Source organism: Macaca thibetana, chromosome 19 (assembly GCF_024542745.1).
Source record: "Macaca thibetana thibetana isolate TM-01 chromosome 19, ASM2454274v1, whole genome shotgun sequence".
NCBI classification, from domain to species: domain Eukaryota; kingdom Metazoa; phylum Chordata; class Mammalia; order Primates; family Cercopithecidae; genus Macaca; species Macaca thibetana.
The window spans coordinates 38,249,210-38,269,840 of NC_065596.1; the positions used below are offsets into that span (position 1 = coordinate 38,249,210).

A 20,631-nucleotide genomic window follows, 5' to 3' on the forward strand; every position below is an offset into this window, starting at 1 on the left:
CAGTTTCCTCATGTGTACAAAGGAGACAAGGTATGTAACTGACAGGTAATCTCACCAGGAAAGTTTGGCTTCATGAAAGCTATTCCCTGGCAAAGTCTGGGAGATGGCCCCCCAAAACTACTTATGCCATATTTCTGGTCAGGGGCAAGAAAAGAAAATCCTGACAAGTTCTCTTCACCCTTAACAAAGTTAGATTCTTTTCTATTTTCCAATTAAGTTATAATTATTCATGAAATATGAGAGCCAATAAGCAAGAGTTGCTATATCATGTGCCTTTATTTTCTGGGATACACGTTGGGCGTTTCTTTCTTTGATGTTCTCTTCCACAAGGTTCTCTGGGAGCAAGCCACGCCCACGGGCTCAGTCTCCCAGCACCCCCATAGTCTCTCCTCTGCCTCAGCCGGCACCTCTGTCATCTGTGTTCACAAATCTTCCATTTTTCCATTATGTGACGCAGTCTTTGTTTCTTTTTGTGTTACTGAGTTTTTCTCTTCCCTCAGTTTCTTCTTCTTCATATTTTTCCTTCTTTTTGATCTAATAACTAAAATGTAGAAACGATGTTATCGATATAGTAATAAGTGAGGATCAAAACTGGAGACACAGGGGTGAGGGAAAAAGCCTGGAAAAATGGAGGTACCAACAGTGGAATTTTCAGAGGATTCATAATGAATGTTATTTGTCTGACAAGGATGGTGAAAATTAAATTTTAAAATTATTTTCCCATATTTTGTATTCAAGTTGTATAAATGCCCAGTAAAAGAAGAAGAAGAATGTAGAAAAGTTATAATCCAATGTGGTAAAGAGACATTGGGAAAGTGTTTTTTTTTTCTTTTTTTTTTGAGACGGAGTCTCGCTCTGCCGCCCAGGCTGGAGTGCAGTGGCGCGATCTCGGCTCACTGCAAGCTCCGCCTCCCGGGTTCACGCCATTCTCCTGCCTCAGCCTCCCAAGTAGCTGGGACTACAGGCGCCCGCCACCTCGTCCGGCTAATTTTTCGTATCTTTTTAGTAGAGACGGGGTTTCACCGTGTTAGCCAGGATGGTCCTGATCTCCTGACCTCGTGATCCGCCCGCCTCGGCCTCCCAAAGTGCTGGGATTACAGGCTTGAGCCACCGCGCCCGGCCCGGGAAAGTGTTTTCTACAGGTTATGACAAAGCCTTCTGCCTCAGTGAGCATCAGTGATCTCTCCTGCTCTGGCCGTTCTGCCTCTTTCTGGCTATGTCTGGAGTTTTTAGAGAGTAAGTCCATGTGAGGAATGGTTAGTATGGCTGAATCACACACTGCACTCTCTATAGGTTTCTCTCTAGAAATTTTTAAACAGATACCCACGAATCTCAGAACTTCTAGGCTGGGCTCAGTGGCTCAAACCTATAATCCCAACAGTTTGGGAGGCCAAGACAGGAAGATCTCTTGAGCCCAGGAGTTTGTGACCAACCTGGGCAACACGACGAAAACTGTCTCTACTAAAAATACAAAAACTAGCCCAGTGCAGTGGCTCATGCCTGTAATCCCAGGACTTTGGGAGGCTGAGGAGGGCGGATCACTTGAGGTCAAGAGTTCGAGACCAGCCTGGCCAACATGATGAGGCCTTGTCTTTACTAAAAATACAAAAATGAGCCAGTCATGGTGGTGCATGCCTGTAATCCCAGCTACTCGGGAGGCTGAGGCACGAGAATCACTTGAACCCAGGAGGCAGAGGTTGCAGTGAACCAAGATTGTACCACTGCACTCCAGCCTGGGCAGCAGAGCGAGACTCCGTCTCAAAACAAAAACAAAAACAAAAATGAGTTGGGCATAGTGACTTGCACCTGCAGTCCCAGCCACTCAGGAGGCTGAGGTGGGAGGATTAACTGAGCCCACAAAGTTGAGGCTGCAGTGGGCTGATATCGCACCACTGCACTCCAACGTGGGTGACATAGTGAGACTCTGTCTCAAAAAAAAGAAAAAAAAAAAAAAAAAAGCCAGGAGTGGTGGCTCACGCCTATACTCCTAGCACTTTGGGAGGCCAAGGCAGGTGGATGACTTGAGGTCAGGAGTTCGAGACCAGCCTGGCTAACTGGTGAAACTCCATCTCTACTAAAAGTACAAAAATTAGCCAGGCATCACGGTGCACGCCTGTAATCCCAGCTACTCTGGAGGCTGAGGCAGGATAATTGCTTGAACCCAGGAGGCAAAGGTTGCAGTGAGGCAAGATTTCGCCACTGCACTCCAGCTTGGGTGACATAGGGAGACTCTGTCTCAAATAAATAAATAAATAAGTAAATAAGGCCAGGCGCGGTGGCTCAAGCCTGTAATCCCAGCACTTTGGGAGGCCGAGACGGGCGGATCACAAGGTCAGGAGATGGAGACTATTCTGGCTAACACGGTGAAACCTCGTCTCTACTAAAAAATACAAAAAACTAGCCAGGCGAGGTGGCAGGCGCCTGTAGTCCCAGCTACTCGGGAGGCTGAGGCAGGAGAATGGCGTAAATTCGGGACGTGGAGCTTGCAGTGAGCCGAGATCCGGCCACTGCACTCCAGCCTGGACGACAGAGCGAGACTCCGTCTCAAAAAAAAATAATAATAAAAATAAATAAATAAATAAAAAATAAATAAAATTCTATAGCTGGGGTGCACTGGCTTACTCCTGTAATCCCAGCACTTTGGGAGGCCAAGGCGGGTGGATCACGAGGTCAGAAGATCAAGACCATCCTGGCTAACATGGTGAAACCCCGTCTCTACTAAAAATACAAAAAATTAGCCAGGCCTGGTGGCGGGCACCTGTAGTCCCAACTGCTGGGGAGGCTGAAGCAGGAGAATGGTGTGAACCCAGGAGGCAGAGCTTGCAGTGAGCTGAGATTGCGCCACTGCACTCCAGCCTGGGCAATAGAGTGAGATTCCATCTCAAAAAAAAAAAAAAAAAGAACTTGTACAAAATCAGTTTTAAATGATCAGTGTCACCCTCTTCTCACAAGTACAGGAGAACATGTCTGTGGTGGACATGGCATGCTGGGAACTTTGACCCTGGGCTAGTGACCTCTATTTTGTGGGTCTGGATCCCATTTCCACATCAGATGGAGACATGGTGCAGGTGAAATACCTGCGTGTTGGTGTTCTGAATGCAGGATAACATCATGGTAATGAGTATGTTTAACGGAAACATGTTTTGTGCTGGGAAAAGTTTGTTTCCTGAACTCTGTTAGATCCTTGGAATTGCCCTGCAAAAGGAACTGAGCAACCCCACAGTTGTTCACCCCTCTGTAAGATTTGATGAGAAAGGTTCACTTCCATAGTGTGGCTGTGAATATTTGTCTCTCTTACTTCAAACTCCCTTAACTCCCACTTATCTTTGCCTTTGAAAACCAAGCCACAGGCCGGGCACAGTGGCTCACACCTGTAATCCCAGCACTTTGAGAGACTGAGGCAGGCAGATCACAAGGTAAGGAGATCAAGACCATCCTGGCTAACACGGTGAAACCTTGTCTTTACTAAAAATACAAAAAAAGAAAGAAAGAAAGAAAGAAAATTAGCTGGGCATGGTGGCACGCTCCTGTAGTCCCAATTACTTGGGAGACTGAGGCAGGAGGATCAGTTAAACCCAGGTGGTGGAGGTTGCAGTGAGCCGAGATTGCGCCACTGCACTGCAGCCTGGGCGACAGGGAGACTCCGTCTCAAAAAAAAAAAAAAAAAAAGTTGGCAGCAGTGGCTCACGCCTGTAATCCCAGCACTTTGGGAGGCTGAGGTGGGCAGATCACGAGGTCATGAGATCGAGACCATCCTGGCTAACATGGTGAAACCCCGTCTCTACTAAAAATACAAAAAATTAGCTGGGCATGGTGGTGGGCGCCTGTAGTCCCAGCTACTCGGGAGGCTGAGGCAGGAGAATGGTGTGAACCCAGGAGGCAGAGCTTGCAAGGTGAGCCAAGATCGCGCCACTGCACTCCAGCCTGGGCGACAGAGCAAGACTCCATCTCAAAAAAAGAAAAAAGAAAGAAACAAAGAAAAGAAAACCAAGCCACCGCTGCCAGCTTGGCCTTCCTGCGAGTGGCTCTGACAGGTCACGTTACCTGAGTGGATGAACTTCTCCAGCTCCTTTTCGTTCTCTGGAAGTAGGTGCGTGGACTCATCCTCATCCTCTGAGCCCTCTTCTTTGTCTCCTAATGACGGTATCCTGATATTCTTATAAAGCGACTCGAGCTGTTGTCTTTCCTCAGCCTGTGCCAGTCGACTGGAGAATGATATAAATAAATTTAGAAGCACAGTTTTCATGGTGAATAATTCATTTCTCAATCATGCCACTTTTTGACTGGAAAGGAGTTGCTTGTGGGGTGGGTGTAGAAGTAAGACTTTGAAACCAGACTAATCATGGTCAGATCTCAAATGTCTACCTGGTCAGGTCATTTCCTGGAGTAAGGAGTAACTCTTATCCCAAAGCATGGATCAAAGCCAAGACTAGACGTGAGCAAGGCACTCACATCGGGTTCCAAACTTAAGGTGTTGACAAAAAGCTCCATCATCAGACAAATCATCTTTCTTTCTCTTTCTTTTTCTTTCTCTTTCTTTCTTTCTTCCTTTCTTTTCTTTTTCTTCTTTTTTTCTTTTCTTTTTTTCTTTCTTGTTCCTCTCTCTTTCTTTCCTCCCTCCCTCCCTTCCTTCTTTTTTCTCTTTTTTTTCTTTCCTTTTTCCCTTTTTTTTTTTTTTTTCTCTCTCTCTCTCTTTCTTTCTTTGGAACAGGGTCTCAGTCACCCAGGCTAGAAGTGAACTGATGCAATCATGGTTCACTGCAGCCTCAAACTCCTGGGTTCAGTCTTCCCTGCTCAGCCTCCTGAATAGCTGGGACCACAGGCTCATGGCACCATGCTCGGCTAATTATTTTTGTATTTTTTTGTAGAAATGGGGTCTTGCTATGTTGCCCAGGATGGTCTCAAACTCCTAGGCTCAAGCTACCTTTCCTCCTTGGCCTCCCAAAGCACTGGAATTACAGGTGTCAGCCACTGCCCCCGGCCTATACAGTTACATAAATTAAGTGGATGTAGTGGAGATAACCCACAACCAAGCACGCAGGTTACACTCTCATTAGCAACATTTTTCTCTTTTACCTTTAATGTCACTTTGCCTTCATGTGACCTACTCCAAGGTGGTCTCAACATAGCTGCCTCAAAAAATATCCCACACATGGCAATATATCCCATTTTCATACTTAATTCTAATGAAGCAAGTAATTTTGTACTTCTCAAGCTGTTTCTGGTGAGATAACAACGGAATCCTAGCATGGAATCATAGAGTAGGAGTCAGGGTCTGTTGCTTTGCTGTGACATGAGGTCACAGTGTGTCTCACCATTTTCTACCGTGAATTTCAAAATGATTACATCACTCGAAAGAGCTTGATCTCAAGCTTTATTTGCGAAGACGGTGACGTATCTTCCCCCAAAGCTGCTGTCACCCCAGACTGCACTGACATATTTCTAGTGAAAAGGAGAGTCGTCACTCTTTTCTGCTGTGCACTATTGAGATTCCTTCCAAAGTAGCAAGTTCATTTTTATTTATTTATTTATTTATTTATTTATTTATTTATTATTTGAGACAGAGTTTTGCTCTTGTCGCCCAGGCTGGAGTGCAATGGCGTTATCTCTGCCCACTGCAACCCCCGCCTCCCAGGTTCAAGCGATTCTCCTGCCCCAGCCTCCCAAGTAGCTGGGATTACAGGCGCCCGCCACCATGCCCAGATAATTTTTGTATTTTTAGTAGAGACAGCATTTCACTATGTTGGCCAGGCTGGTCTCGAACTCCTAACCTCAGGTGATCTGCCCGTCTCAGTCTCCCAGAGTGCTGGGATTACCGGCATGAGCCACCACACCCGGCCTCAAGTTCATTTTAAAATACCAAATGCTGGGGTCTGAGAATGGTGGCTCACATCTTTAATCCCAGCACTTTGGGAGGCCCAGGCGGGTGGATCACCTGAGGTCGGGAGTTCGAGACCAGCCTGACCAACGTGGAGAAACCCCATCTCTACAAAAAATACAAAATTAGCCGGGTATGGTGGCGCATGCCTGTAGTAATCCCAGCTGCTTGGGAGGCTGAGGCAGGAGAATTGCTTGAACCCAGGAGGCAGAGGTTGCAGTGAACCGAGATCCATACCACTGCACTCTAGCCTGGGCAACAAGAGCAAAACTCCGTCCCCACCCAAAAAAAAAAGTAAAAAAATAAATAAAATACTGAATTTTGGGAGGATGCCAGCATCTCAAACTGTGTCTTTCAAACATTTTTTTATCATGACTCCCAGTAAAAAATATATTTTATTTCACAACCATGTGTCTCTGTGTGTACATGTCTCACATGTGCATCTGAAAAGTTTAAAAATCAGCCTTTTACATTAATATTTTAAGTAATATTTCCTAATATATTCTATTCTGCTGAATTGTATTCTGTCCTGTGCCTTTCTTTCTTTTTTTTTCATGTGTATCATGACTCAACATGAGTACAACCCACATTTTGAAAAACACTAATCTGGAAATTTATAATGACTATAATAATTTAACAATTGTAAGATGTGTCATCATCATCCTTTGACACTAAATAATAATCAGTTGACTTGTTAGTTCTCATTTAAGGATAGCAGATTTTTTTTTTTTTTTGAGATGGAGTCTTGCTCTGTCGCCCAGGCTGGAGTGCAGTGGCCAGATCTCAGCTCACTGCAAGCGCCTCCCGGGTTTACGCCATTCTCCTGCCTCAGCCTCCCGAGTAGCTGGGACTATAGGCGCCCGCCACATCGCTCGGCTAGTTTTTTGTATTTTTTAGTAGAGACGGGGTTTCACCCTGTTAGCCAGGATGGTCTCGATCTCCTGACCTTGTGATCCGCCCGTCTTGGCCTCCCAAAGTGCTGGGATTACAGGCTTGAGCCACCGCGCCCGGCCAGGATAGCAGATGTTACTTAGCAGATACTTACTATATCATATAGAAGATTGCCATCCCACTTATCAGGGCAATGCTGAAGGCTACGCTCGAAATTAAAATTACTTTAACAAGAGCAGGTCTATGCCGAATTATTGCTAAAAAGAAAGAAAAGAAAATAGTGCTCAAAAATGTTCATTTTAGCTATGTCTTTCAGTTAATATATTTGTCCTTACAGAGGGGAATAGAAGTCAAAACCAGACACACTTTTAAAAATAGCTTTTTTTTTTTTTTTGGACACAGAGTCCCGTTCTATCACCCAGGCTGGAGTGCAGTGCATGATCACAGCTCACTGCAACTTCCATCTCCCGGGTCCGAGCGATTCTCCTGCCTCAGCCTCCCAAGTAGCTGGCACCACAGGTATGCGCCACCACACCTGCCTAATTTTTTTATGTTTTTGTAGAGATGGGGTTTTGCCACGTTGCTCAGGCTTTCTTAATTTTAGAAAATACTGAAGTTAGATTTTACGGCCTATGTGAACAAATATAATTTTTGCCCCCAACAATCCCTGACTCAAGTTCACCTTCCGTCCTGGGCTGGAGCCCTCCCCTCTGCTCTGTAGAGACACTGGGCCCCTGACTCTGTGTGGCAACACCTGCTGTGTATGCAGCTGAAGGGGAAGTGGCCTTCATCTTATGATTTGGGTGCTGCCCTGATGGTCTCAGATTGTGTGGTGCTCTCATGAAAGGACACTGCAGGACAACTTAGGATGGAATTCCATGGACCTGCATTCCAGGTGTCAATTTTAGGACTACGGAACACGCTATAAAATCACGGCGGTTCTTTGCAGGCTCAGGTGTGTCATCCTCCTTCATATTATCTGAAATGTGAAAAATAACGAGTTGTTGTTTGTGCAAACTGAACAAAATAGCAGCTGGCGAAGTAAGTGCATTATTCAGCCACTTGTAAAATCTGACAAGTTGGAATGGGTGCCGTGGCTCACACCTGTAATTCCAGCACTTTGAGAGGCCAAGGTGGGTGGATTACCTGAGGTCAGGATTTCGAGACCAGCCTGACCAACATGGTGAAACCCTGTCTCTACTAAAAATACAAAAATTAGCTGGGCATGGTGCCGCGTGCCTGTAATCCCAGCTACTCAGGAGGCTGAAGCAGGAAAATTGCTTGACCCAGGAGGCAGAGGTTGCACTGAACCAAGGTTGTGCCATTGCACTCCAGCCTGGGGGACAGAGCGAGACTCCATCTCAAAAAAAAAGAAAAATCTGACAAGTTGAGGCAGCTCCCCCTTGCCTCATGCCTGGCCTTCCCCTGACTGCCATCTCTTCACTGGCACAGGGCAAGGGGTTCAGCCACCTGAGCTGAAAAGCGTCCTGAGATTCACCCGTCAGTGGAAACAGCATACTGAAAACAGCCTGGACTATGAAAAAGCTAAGCGTGTAAAATGAATAACTAGATTTTAGGTGAGGGATATGGGGTGTTCACTCTACAGTTCTGTCTACTGTTCTGTATGTTTTGAAATTTTCATGAGGAAATATTTTGGGAGGGAAAAGAACACAGGTTGCAGATAGTTTAGGTGTGATGAAAACTGAAAATGGGCCAGGCGAGCTGGCTCATGCCTATAATGTCAGCACTTTGGAAGGCCAAGGCAGGTAGATCACTTGAGGTCAGGAGTTCAAGACCACTCTGGGCAACATGGTGAAACCCCGTCTCTACTTAAAATACAAAAATTAGCCGGGCATGGTGGCTCACACCTGTAGTCCCAGCTACTTGGGAGGCTGAGGCAGGAGAATCACTTGAACCTGGGAGGCAGAAGTTGCAGTGAGCTGAAATTGTGCCACTGCACTCCAGCCCGGATGACAGAGTGAGACTCTGTCCAAAAAAAAAAAAGAAAAGAAAAGTAAAGACAACTGAAAACGGACCATTGGATGGGGCATCCAGGAGTTCATTAGAGATCTAGGCAGAGGACATATTAGCTGTGTGGTGGGGACACAACTGAAGCAGGTTCAGGAGGGAGTAAGAAGAAAGTAACTGGAAACCGTGATTTTGAAAATGATTTTGGGGAACTTTGTATAAAAGAAAGAAGAGAAATGGGCACAGCTCCTGGAGGAGTCTAAGAGATCGAGAGACGGATCTTGTTTTTAAGACGTGAACATTGGCAGCACGTTTGTGAATGGGAATGAGACAGTGAATCGTGATACTACAGTACCAGTTCATTCTGGCTGCTGTAACGAAACACCACAGGCTTGGTGGCTTAGAAACCACAGACACAGCCAGCCGCAGTGGCCCACTCCTGTAATCCCAGCACTTCAGGAGGTGGGCAGATCATGCGTGAGCTCAGGAGTTCAAGACCAGCCTGGGCAACATGGTGAAACCCTGACTCTACAAAAAATACAAAAATTCGTCGGATGAGGTGGCAGGTGCCTGTACTCACAGCTACTCAGGAGGCTGAGGCAGGAGAATTGCTTGAGCTAGGGAGCGGGAGGTTGTAGTGAGGTGAGACTGCGCCATTACACTCCAGCCTGGGTGACGGGAATGAAACCCTGTCTCAAAAAAAAAAAAAAAACCCTTTGGGAGGCTGAGGCAGGTGGATCAGGAGGTCAGGAATTCGAGACCAGCCTGATCAACATGGCAGAACTCCATCTCTACTAAAAATACAAAATAAAATTAGCCAGGCATGGTGGCTGACGCCTGTAATCCCAGCTACTCAGGAGGCTGAGGCAGAAGAATTGCTTGAACCCGGGAGGCGGAGGTTGCAGTGAGCAGAGATCACACCACTGAACTCCAGCCTGGGCGACAGAGCAAGACTCTGTATGAAAAACAAAAAACAAAAAACAAAGAAACAACAGACATTGATTTCTCACAATTCTGGAGGCTGGGAGGTCCCAGATCAAGGTATCAGCAGCTTTGGTGGCTGGCGAGGGTTCACTTTCTGGTTCAACAGAGGGTGGCTTCTTTGTTGTGTCCTTACAGGGTGGAAGGAGTGAGATAGCTCTCTGTGACTTCTATTGTAAGGGTACTATTCCCAATCATGGGGGTTCCACCCTCATGACCTCGTCATCTCCCAAAGGCTGCAACTCCTAATATCCTGACCTTTGAGATGAGGATTTCAACACATGAATATGGGGTTGGGGGACACCAGCATTCAGACCGGAGCATGCAGGAAAGGGAGAAAGAATTGCCAGGAAAGTCCTTGAGTTGGCCTAAGAGGATGGAAGCTGGGACAGAGGCCAGCCTTGGCATGGACGGTTCAATTTCCAGCAGGAGATGGAGAAAGGGGGTGTGATTGCTGTTAGACAGGAGGGTGTGGATACTGTCTTTTAACTGCTTAAATTTTGTTTGTGAAGGAGGCAAACAAGGGCATTCTGGGAGCGCAAGGCTGGGGTAGAATACACTGAGATATTTGCAGAGCTAGATAAATATATGAGAAAGTCATCAAGCAGGATGGGAGAAGTAGACTAGGAAAATGAATAGCATATTTTTAATAAAATTTCCTAGAAATAGACCAGGCATGGTGGCTCACACCTGTGATCCTAGCACTTTGGGAGGCCGAGGTGGGTGGATCACGAGGTCAGGAGATCGAGACCATCCTGGCTAACATGATGAAACCCCGTCTCTACTAAAAGTACAAAAAAAAAATGAGCCGGGTGTGGTGGCAGGCACCTGTAGTCCCAGCTACTCGGGAGGCTGAGGCAAGAGAATGGCGTGAACCCGTGAGGTGGAACTTGCAGTAAGCCAAGATCGTGACACTGCACTCCAACCTGGGGGACAGAGTGAGACTCTATCTTAAAAAAAGAAAGAAAGAAATTCCTAGAAATGGAATTGCTGGGTGGATTTATTGTATTTTCTTATTTTCTGTATTCCTGATGCTCTGGCATTTGGGGCCTTAATCCTGGAGAGACCTCCCTTCTCAGGGCTAGTTATTTCTTAGAGACAGCAGATGACTCCCCTGCAAGCACACCTTTGATATACAAACCAACCAATCCAGAGCCCACACCCCAACCATCTCCTTTTCAAACTCACACACTAAGCCAATCTCTCCCTGCCTGCCCTAAATCACTCCAGGGTCAAATACTGGATAACTAGAAACCACCCCTATGGTTTGCCAAAATTAAACCATTCAAATCTAAATTTACTCAGAGTACCTGCCATGCCTCACCCATTCCTTCCCTCGGAAACCCCAGTAGAGGCGGGGGCCATGCTCACCCTCCCTCCCTGTGCTTCCTGAGGGTCCTGCTGTGCCCCTCTGTGGTGGGCCATGTCTCCTGTTTCCAGGAATCTGTGGGTATAAACTTTTTCCTTCATGAAGATCATTTGTATGTCTGGGAGTTTTGTCATAACTGATTAAAATAAATCCCCCAGGTATATTTCAACACTCTAAGTTAAAAAGTAACCACTGGCCAGGCGCAGTGACTCACACCTGTAGTCTCAGCACTTTGGGAGGCCGAGGTGGGTGGATCATGGGGCAGGACTTTGAGACCAGCCTGGCCAACATGGTGAAACCCCATCTCTACTAAAAATACAAAAATTAACTGGGTGTGGTGGTGCACACCTGTAATCCCAGCTGCTCGGGAGGCTGAGGCAGGAGAATCTCTTGAGCCCGGGAGGCAGAGGTTGCAGTGAGCTGAGATCACGCCATTGCACTCCAGCCTGGGCGACAGAGCAAAACTCTGTCTCAAAAAAAAAAAAAAAAAAAAGTAATTGCCTTGGCCAGGCGCGGTGGCTCACCTCTGTAAGCCCAGCACTTTGGGAGGCCGAGCCGGACGGACCACCTGAGATCAGGATTTCGAGAACAGCCTGATTAACAAAGTGAAACCCATCTCTGCTAAAAACACAACATTAGCTTGGCATGGTAGTGGGCACCTTGGCTGGGCGCAGTGGCTCACGTCTGTAAGCCCAGCCCTTTGGGAGGCCGAGCCAGACAGACCACCTGAGATCAGGATTTCGAGACCAGCCTGATTAACAAAGTGAAACTCCATCTCTGCTAAAAACACAACATGAGCTTGGCATGGTAGTGGGCACCTGTAATCCCAGTTACTCGGGAGGCTGAGGTAGGAGAATCGCTTGAACCCGGGAGGTGGAGGTTGCGGTGAGCTAAGATCTTATCATTGCACTCCAGGCTGGGGGCCAAGACTGAAACTCCATCTCAAAAAAACAACAACAAAAAAGTGATCGCATTGTTTTTCTTTTTTTTTTTTTTTTTTTTTTTTTTTTTTTTTTTTTTTTTTTTTTTTTGAGACGGAGTCTCGCTCTGTCGCCCAGGCTGGAGTGCAGTGGCCAGATCTCAGCTCACTGCAAGCTCCGCCTCCCGGGTTCCCGCCATTCTCCCGCCTCAGCCTCCCGAGTAGCTGGGACCACAGGCGCCGCCACCTCGCCCGGCTAATTTTTTGTGTTTTTAGTAGAGACGGGGTTTCGCCGTGTTAGCCAGGATGGTCTCGATCTCCTGACCTTGTGATCCGCCCGTCTCGGCCTCCCAAAGTGCTGGGATTACAGGCTTGAGCCACCGCGCCCGGCCTGTTTTTCTATTTATGAGAACTGTCAATTGCCCTTTCTAGAAGTTGTGCTCACTGCTAGCCTACAAACAAGACCTGAGGTTATGTTTCCCAGCTCCTTTGCCGATACAGTTATGAGACATTTTACCCACTTTCAACAGGATAGCTGAAAACCGGAATTACAGTGTAGTTTTATGAAATCAAATCATTCAAACTTAAACTAATTTAAACTTAAAGCTGCTGGAACCTTGAACTACTCTGAAACTTGAGAGCAATGTGGCTATGCAGCTTGAGTCACAAGGATGCAGCAGCAACTTCTGCCTTTTTTTCCTGTAAATAAGAAGACCAAGAGGTGCCAGCTGTGAGAGCCCCCTCTGATGGTTGCTCCTCCTCACACAGCAATAATCTTCCTTGGAACGGGGTTGCTGTCTGGAACCAATCAAATAGATGTAACTTATGCACTGGTCTCACATGGAAAATGTTACAATCCTGCTACAATGTCAGTCTCTGTGCAAATAAGTGAAACCTTAACTTCTCTTTAGAAATGCTGTCCCCATTAGTTTGGAGTCAGTGTCTCCTGGGTGGACATCCTCAAGCTTTGTGCTCAAATAAACTCTGTACTTAATCATATTTGTCGAACTTCATTATTTAAGCTTGGCAGTTTCAATGCACAATTCTTACTATGAGTAAGGCAGACATCTTTCCATAGATAGATAGATAGATAGATAGATAGATAGATAGATAGATATAGATATAGAGTCTCACTCTGTCACCAGGCTGGAGTGCAGTGGCTGGATCTCTGCTCCCTTCAACCTCCACCTCCCGGGTTCAAGTAATTCTCCTGCCTCAGCCTCCTGAGTAGCTGGGATTACAGGTGCCTGCCACCATGCCCAGCTAATTTTTGTATTTTTTAGTAGAGATGGGGATTCACCATGTTGGTCAGGCTGGTCTCAAACTCCTGACCTCAGGTGAGCTACCCACCTCAGCCTCCCAAAGTGCTGGGATTACAGGCACAAGCTACTGCAACCGGACCATCAACTTTATTAGACAAACAATTTTGTCCCGCCTCCATTCTACCTACAACTGGGACCTGAAGCTCAGGGGTGGCAGAGGTCTCAGTGATCTTCCAGCGCCAGCGCACAAAACAAGCTAGTGTCAAAAGAAGGACCAGTGTACAGGCCTTTGACACCCCAGCCGGGACTCAAGCTCTGTGCTTTGGTGACGGTGGTGTCAATGAGCAGGTGAAATAGTCATAGCTGAGCTTTAGGAAGATTGATAATGTGTTTGGCATGGATGGATGTATTCATTGTGTTTTTTATTTTCTGCATTTCCTGATACTTTGACATCTTGGGGCCTTAACTGACCCTTGAAGATACTGCCCCTCCCAGGTCCAGCCAATTCCTAAAGATAGTAAACTCTGGCCTGCGAGTCCACCTTTCATGTGCAAGCCGACCCACCCGAAGCCTACGCCCCAACAATCTCTATGGAGCTCTCATGCTCCAGGACACTATCCCCTGCCCCCAGCTACCCCAGGGCCAGGTCCCGGACAACCAGGGACAGACCCCATGCTGCACAGCCACCAAATCACTCAAGCTGATCCCAAGCCTGCCTTGCCTACCTGCTTCCTATAAAAACCAGAATAAAGTTTGTTTTGTTTTGTTTTGTTTTGTTTTTGAGAAGGAGTCTCGCTCTGCCGCCCAGGCTGGAGTGCAGTGGCCGGATCTCAGCTCATTGCAAGCTCCGCCTCCCGGGTTCACGCCATTCTCCTGCCTCAGCCTCCCGAGTACCTGGGACTACAGGCGCCCGCCACCTCGCCCGGCTAGTTTTTTGTATTTTTTAGTAGAGACGAGGTTTCACTGTGTTAGCCAGGATGGGCTTGGCCTCCCAAAGTGCAGGGATTACAGGCTTGAGCCACCGCACCCAGCGTTTGTTGGTTTTTTTTTTTTTTTTTTTTTTTTTTTTTTTTTTTTTTTGAGACGGAGTCTCGATCTGTCGCCCAGGCTGGAGTGCAGTGGCGCGATCTCGGCTCACTGCAAGCTCCGCCTCCCGGGTTCACGCCATTCTCCTGCCTCAGCCTCCCGAGTAGCTGGGACCACAGGCGCCCGCCTCCGCGCCCGGCTAATTTTTTGCATTTTTAGTAGAGACGGGGTTTCACCGTTTTAGCCAGGATGGTCTCGATCTCCTGACCTTGTGATCCACCCGCCTCAGCCTCCCAAAGTGCTGGGATTACAGACGTGAGCCACTGCGCCCAGCCCCAGCGTTTGTTTTTTTAAAGACAGTCTCCCTCTGTTGCCCAGGCTAGAGTACAGTGACGCAATCTCAGCTCACTGCAACCTCCACTTCCGAGGTTCATGCGATTCTCCCCCCTCAGCCTCCCGAATACCTGGGACTACAGGTGCCCACCACCACTCCTAGCTAATTTTTGTATTTTTAGTAGAGATGGGGTTTCACCATATTACCCAGGCTGGTCTTGAACTCTTGACCTCAAGTGATTTGCCCGCCTCAGCCTTCCTAAGTGCTGGGATCACAGGCATGAACCACTGCGCCCGGCCCAGAATAAAGGCTTTTGCTCACACTTTCCTGGCTCCCTTTGCCTCCTGACCAACCCTGGTGCTTCCTTGTGTGGCCTCCTACTTCTAGGGACCCGTGAGTACCAGGCTTCTTCCTTCACGACAGTCATTTCTGCGTCTGCATGTCTCACTCAGCGTACGTGATTAAAACAAATGGTGGCTACGTGCTAAAGCGGTGGGGATGGGTGGGGGGCGGAGCTGACTCAGTAGCCGTCCAGTTGCACGCACTTAGCGAATGTGCAGAGGAGAAGGAAGGACGCTCTGGGGCGGGAGTAGCAGCAGGACACAAGGTACCTTCTGCTTTGGAGGACTCTGAAGCAAGTGGTGTTGAGGAGGTTCCAGGACAAGCCACAGTGGGGAGAGTTGCTAGAAAGGCTGCTGACGGGGTCGCTGTGTGTGCCCATGCATTCTGTGTGTTCCACAGAGATCTCAGACACAGCCTGTGCTCTACTCACTACACCACCAGCCCATGGAGTTCAGCCACCTTCTCACCCGCCCCAGACGGTGTCACTGTGCATCCCCCTCCATAGGGGGCACCTTGTCTAACACACGTGAAGGTGCAGACTCCTTGTGCAGACTCCTTGGTGACCACCCGGCACCCTCTGCAGCCACATATCACAACAGCTTCAGGAATGTTGCGGGTCCACCCGCCCGCCCTTCCAGATCCCTTGTCTTACCTTTATTCCTCAGGAATTTCATGGGGTTCGTAGGTGACGCCGCTAAAAGGGCATCAAAGGGGATCAAGAAGAGGAGATTTTAAGATGGCTTAAGATGAATTTGGGAAAACAAGGAAATAACTTGGCATTAGAGAAGGCTGCCTAACACACAGCTTCCAAATATCTCAGATGGCACGTGTTAATACATTCCTCCCAACGCCTGGCAGCAATGTGTGGGTTAATTTGCAGAAGCCTGGTGTTCTTTTTGCATCCGGTGCTCCCTATCACGAAGAATGACCTTTAGGAACAGGATACTTTTGGTTTCTGGCCTCCTTTTGCAGTCATACAAGTTGGGAAATCTGTGCCCAAATTGAGGACCTGGAGGGAATTTGAGTTGAAGGGGCTATGACCTCATTAGAAGGTCAGAGAGGGTTGGGCACAGTGGCTCGTGCCTGTAATCCCAGCGAGGCAGGCAGATCACGAGGTCAGGAGTTCGAGACCAGCCTGACCAACAGGGTGAAACCCTGTCTCTACTGAAAATACAAAAATTAGCCAGGCATGGTGGTGCATGCCTGTAGTCCCAGCTACTCAGGAGGCTGAGGCAGGAGAACTGCTTGAACCCGGAGGTTGAGGTTGTGGTGAGCCAAGATCGCGCCATTTACTCCAGCTAGGCAACAAAGACTCTGTCTCAAAAAAAAAAAAAAAAAAAAAAAAAAGATCAGAGAGCCAGGCAGAGAGGCCAGGGAGCCAACAGTAGTGTCCTTTCCTCGGACACAAATTAGATGCAAATGTATCACACAGCATTTCCTTTGCACGGAATGGAGATTGTTTATAAGCATCATGTATCTCCACAGAGGGTTGCTGAGCTTCAAAGATTGTTGGGGTTGGTTTTGCTGTTGTAAGATAAACAGACATCCTCTAGTACTCAAATTAGAAAGGAACCATAGAAAACATTTATAAAGAATTCTCGGCCAGGTGTGGCAGCTCATGCCTATAATCCCAGCACTTTGGGAGACTGAGGCAGGAAGATCATGAGGTCAGGAGATTGAGACCATCCCGGCTAACATGGTGAAACCCTGTCTCTACTAAAAATACAAAAAATTAGCTAGGCCTGGTGGCAGGCGCCTGTAGTCCCAGGTACTCAGAAGGCTGAGGCAGGAGAATGGCGTGAACCTGGGAGGCGGAGCTTGCAGTGAGCCGAGATCGCACCACTGCACTTCAGCCTGGGCGACAGAGCAAGATCCGTCTAAAAAATAAAAATACAAATACAAATAAAAATTCTCTACACTCGTAAACCTTCTGTGTCTAGACTTGCATGCTCTACTGCCAAAACATGCACCAAATTACAATTCAAGTCAGACAGACACATCTGTGTAATCTGGATGGGATCAAGGTTTTTGTGTGTGCTAATTAAAGTGAAATGAAGAAGAAAGAGAAGAAAGTGGCAATCCCTAAAGAGAAAGCACAACTTAACAGAGTGAAGAGCATAAAATCGAATTTCCAAGCAAATGTTTATCTAATTACACTCTATTTTATGAACCTTTCTACTACCAAGCACACAGTACACATTCACATAGCAGATAAGAGAGGACTCCAGGCTACGATTCTCACTTCACTGAATGAGGAATTCAATGACTCACCCACGGATCTCGACGCAGCCCCTTGAATCCCAGGTAACTGGGTTTTACGAGAGAACACTTTGGGCCCTTTGGTGATGTTTCTGGGTGGTTGTGATTGTTTATTGCCTTGAAAAGAAAACGTTTTGCGGTGAAATGTAATTACCCTCTTTTTATCTCTCCTGAAACAGCTTTTCAGTTTTCCCTGAGTCACGTAAAACCAATGGTTGAAGCTACCTGGTAAGCCTGTTACGTTTCTAGTGGGATGGAGTCCATCTGCAAACGGCAAGCATAAATGAAGTGGGCATTCCATTACAAACAAAAACAAAATGAGGAAACCACTCTGAACCTTGTCCATCACTCTCAAATTATCAGCATTTTATCCTATGGATGAAAGGAAATACTCAGCTACAGTCCAGCATCTGCCCTCTATTTATCTGAGCAATCAAACTCTACTCCCTTCAGAATGTTTGGGCAGTGACTTGGAGCCACCAGTGTGAGGTCAGTCCTTGCTGTGGTAACGGAGTTCCTTCATGGAACCAAGCTGACCAATGGGGAGACTACAGGGTAAAAGGGCAGTGCTTGGAGGTGCAGGCATGATGAGACCAGGTCCCTGCCTGCAGTGTGCAGATTAGTGAGGAGGCAGAAAGAAATCAATTACAGTCAGCCCTCTGCATGCGTAGTTCCCCATCCGTGATTTCCACCAACCTCACTTGGAAAATGTTCAGGAAAAAAGGAATGGGCACGGTAGCTCACGCCTGTAATCCCAACACTTTAGGAGGTCAAGGGCAGATCGCTTGCAGCCAGGAGTTCAAGAACAGCCTGGCCAACACAGCAAAAGCCCAGCTCTACTAAAAAGACAAAAATTTGCTGGGTGTGGTGGTGTGCACCTGTAGTTCCAGCTACTTGGGAGGCTGAGGCATGAGAATCACTTGAACCCAGGAGGTGGAGGTTGCAGTGAGCTGAGATCATGCTACTGCACTCCAGCCTGGGCAACAGAGCAAGACTCTGTCTCAAAAAGATAAAACAACAAACGCAAAAACAAAAACAAAACTAGCCATGCATGGTGGCGTGTACCTGTAGTCCCAGCTACTTGGGAGGCTGAAGCAGGAAGATCACTTGAGCCGAGGAGGCAGAGGTAGCAGTGAGCCAAAATCATGCCACTGCCCTCCAGACTGGGCAACAGAGCAAGATTGTGTCTCCAAACAAACAAACAAACAAACAAACAAAAAACAAAGAAAGAAAGAAAAGAAAGTGGAAGGAAAGCAGTTACCCTTAGAAGGGAGGCAATGTGCACCAGGGAGACCCACAGCAGGAAGGTGAAGGGGGACTCCTGATGACTGAAAGTGGGCTCTAGGCTTCCGAGATGGCAGGAATGGAAGATGGGCTCAAAAAGGCAATGAACTCAGTCATGTATGAGGGAGACAGAGGGGACCTGGGAGTCCTGGACATTAGGGAACACCAAAATCAATCTTGATTCTTTAGTGTCCAGGCTGTGCATGATAGGTGACAGGAAGGGAATACTTCCCAGAAGAAGCAGAAGTCTGGGACTTTCTTTTTTTTTTTTTTTTTTTTTTTTTTGAGACGGAGTCTCGCTCTGTCGCCCAGGCTGGAGTGCAGTGGCCGGATCTCAGCTCACTGCAAGCTCCGCCTCCTGGGTTCACGCCATTCTCCTGCCTCAGCCTCCCGAGTAGCTGGGACCACAGGCGCCCGCCACCTCGCCCGGCTAGTTTTTTGTATTTTTTTTAGTAGAGACGGGGTTTCACCGTGTTAGCCAGGATGGTCTCGATCTCCTGACCTCGTGATCCGCCCGTCTCGGCCTCCCAAAGTGCTGGGATTACAGGCTTGAGCCACCGTGCCCGGCCGAAGTCTGGGACTTTCTTTTGACTCGTGATGTGACCTGAGCCACAGGAGGCCACCCCCTTTTTTTTTTTTTTTTTTTTTTTGAGATGGAGTCTTACCCTGTCACCCACACTGGAGTGCAGTGGCACAATCTTGGCTCACTGCAACCTCCACCTCCTGGGTTCAAATGATTCTCCTGCCTCAGCCTCTGGAGCAGCTGGGATTACAGGCGCCTGCCACCACACCCAGCTGATTTTTGTATTTTTAGTAGAGATGGGGTTTCCCCATGTTGGCCAGGCCAGTCTCGAACTCCCTGATCTCATGATCCATCCACCACAGCCTCCCAAAGTGCTGGGATGGCAGGAGTGAGCCACTGTGCCCTGCCAGGAAGCCCTTTAAGACATTAAAAAAACTGTATCTATTTAAACAGAGATGGGATCTTGCTATGTCGCCCAGGCTGGCCTTGAACTCCTCAGCTCAAGTAATCCTCCTGTCCCAGCCTCCCAAAATGCTGGCATGAGCCTCGGTGCCTGGCCTAGAAATTTTTTCAAGATAATAATCTTGATAATAAGGTTATAAGTTACCAGGATGCTTGTGAAATATTGCATATGACTTATGAAATCCTTTGGAATCTCTAAATCAGAGAATTTGGATTCACTTTGGATATTAGAATACAATATCCACATCCTACTGGTAGTATGATTCTGGGTATATTATGCTGCTTTCTCTAAGCTAATACTGCTGACTTCATTCTCTCCAAGGGCCTTTGCATAAATCATGTAAAAAAAAAAAATCCATCAATGACTAACTTGCCCCTGCCACATTTATCAGGTGACCACTAATGTGTCAGGCCCTAAAAGGACTGCAATGAAATGTTGCACACCTAAGTGAGCCCCAGCTGGGAGTCAGAGGGTGAAAACAGCCTCCCCATGACATCACTAGGCCATCATTTCTCAACCACCGGGGAGCCACGGGCCCTTTAAAAATTAGATGAGCTTTATGAACCCCAGAGTTCCACTCAATGCCCTTGAAGCCTATCCAGGAAGGATCCTTGGCCCCCAGTTAGAGCCCTGTTTTAGAGAGCACAGGAAATACTTATGACTGGAGAGAAGCCACCCAAGTCTTTCGATCCATCTTTCCCCTGTGAACACTGAGACTTCATTACTCTAGGTGGAATGGCTAGCTCTCTTCCCTTCTGAATCCTGCTCCTTCAAGTAAGCTTTTCATCTGCAGAAGATTTTGAAAAAATAAACACTGAATTCAAGGTAAACCTTGGGAAATGGTGCTCTGAAGTGCAGTGGTGTCTGGTTATTGAAAGGAACAAATATCCTTGCCCTCTGCTCTGTAAGTGGCATTCTAAACCCACCAAGGGACTTGCCCAGTCCTCCAGCAAGTCCTCCAGGCCCTGCTGCCCTGTAATCCTTGGGGCTGTAGGCAGCAAAGTTCTAGGAAACTCAGGTCCCAGAAAATGCAGTGATTCTGAATGTCCAATACAGACTTCATATTCCAAAGAGATATTAGTTCTCATGTTACTATAAATCCTTCAAGACAGAGAAACAGGTAACTTTATTC

General features: G+C 47.4%; 1 protein-coding gene across 1 annotated transcript; it reads right to left on the reverse strand.

Moving 5' to 3' along the window:
- Positions 1 to 257: 257 nt before the first annotated feature.
- C19H19orf18 (chromosome 19 C19orf18 homolog) lies at positions 258 to 18,770 on the reverse strand. The gene is made up of 6 exons (XM_050768695.1): positions 17,455 to 18,770; positions 17,242 to 17,346; positions 15,623 to 15,664; positions 6,924 to 7,026; positions 4,045 to 4,205; positions 258 to 541 (listed from the first exon to the last, which is right to left on the reverse strand). Exons 1-6 carry the CDS (start codon positions 17,573 to 17,575, stop codon positions 423 to 425), a joined length of 651 nt encoding a protein of 216 aa, XP_050624652.1. The 5' UTR covers positions 17,576 to 18,770; the 3' UTR covers positions 258 to 422.
- Between the last annotated feature and the right edge of the window lie 1,861 nt (positions 18,771 to 20,631).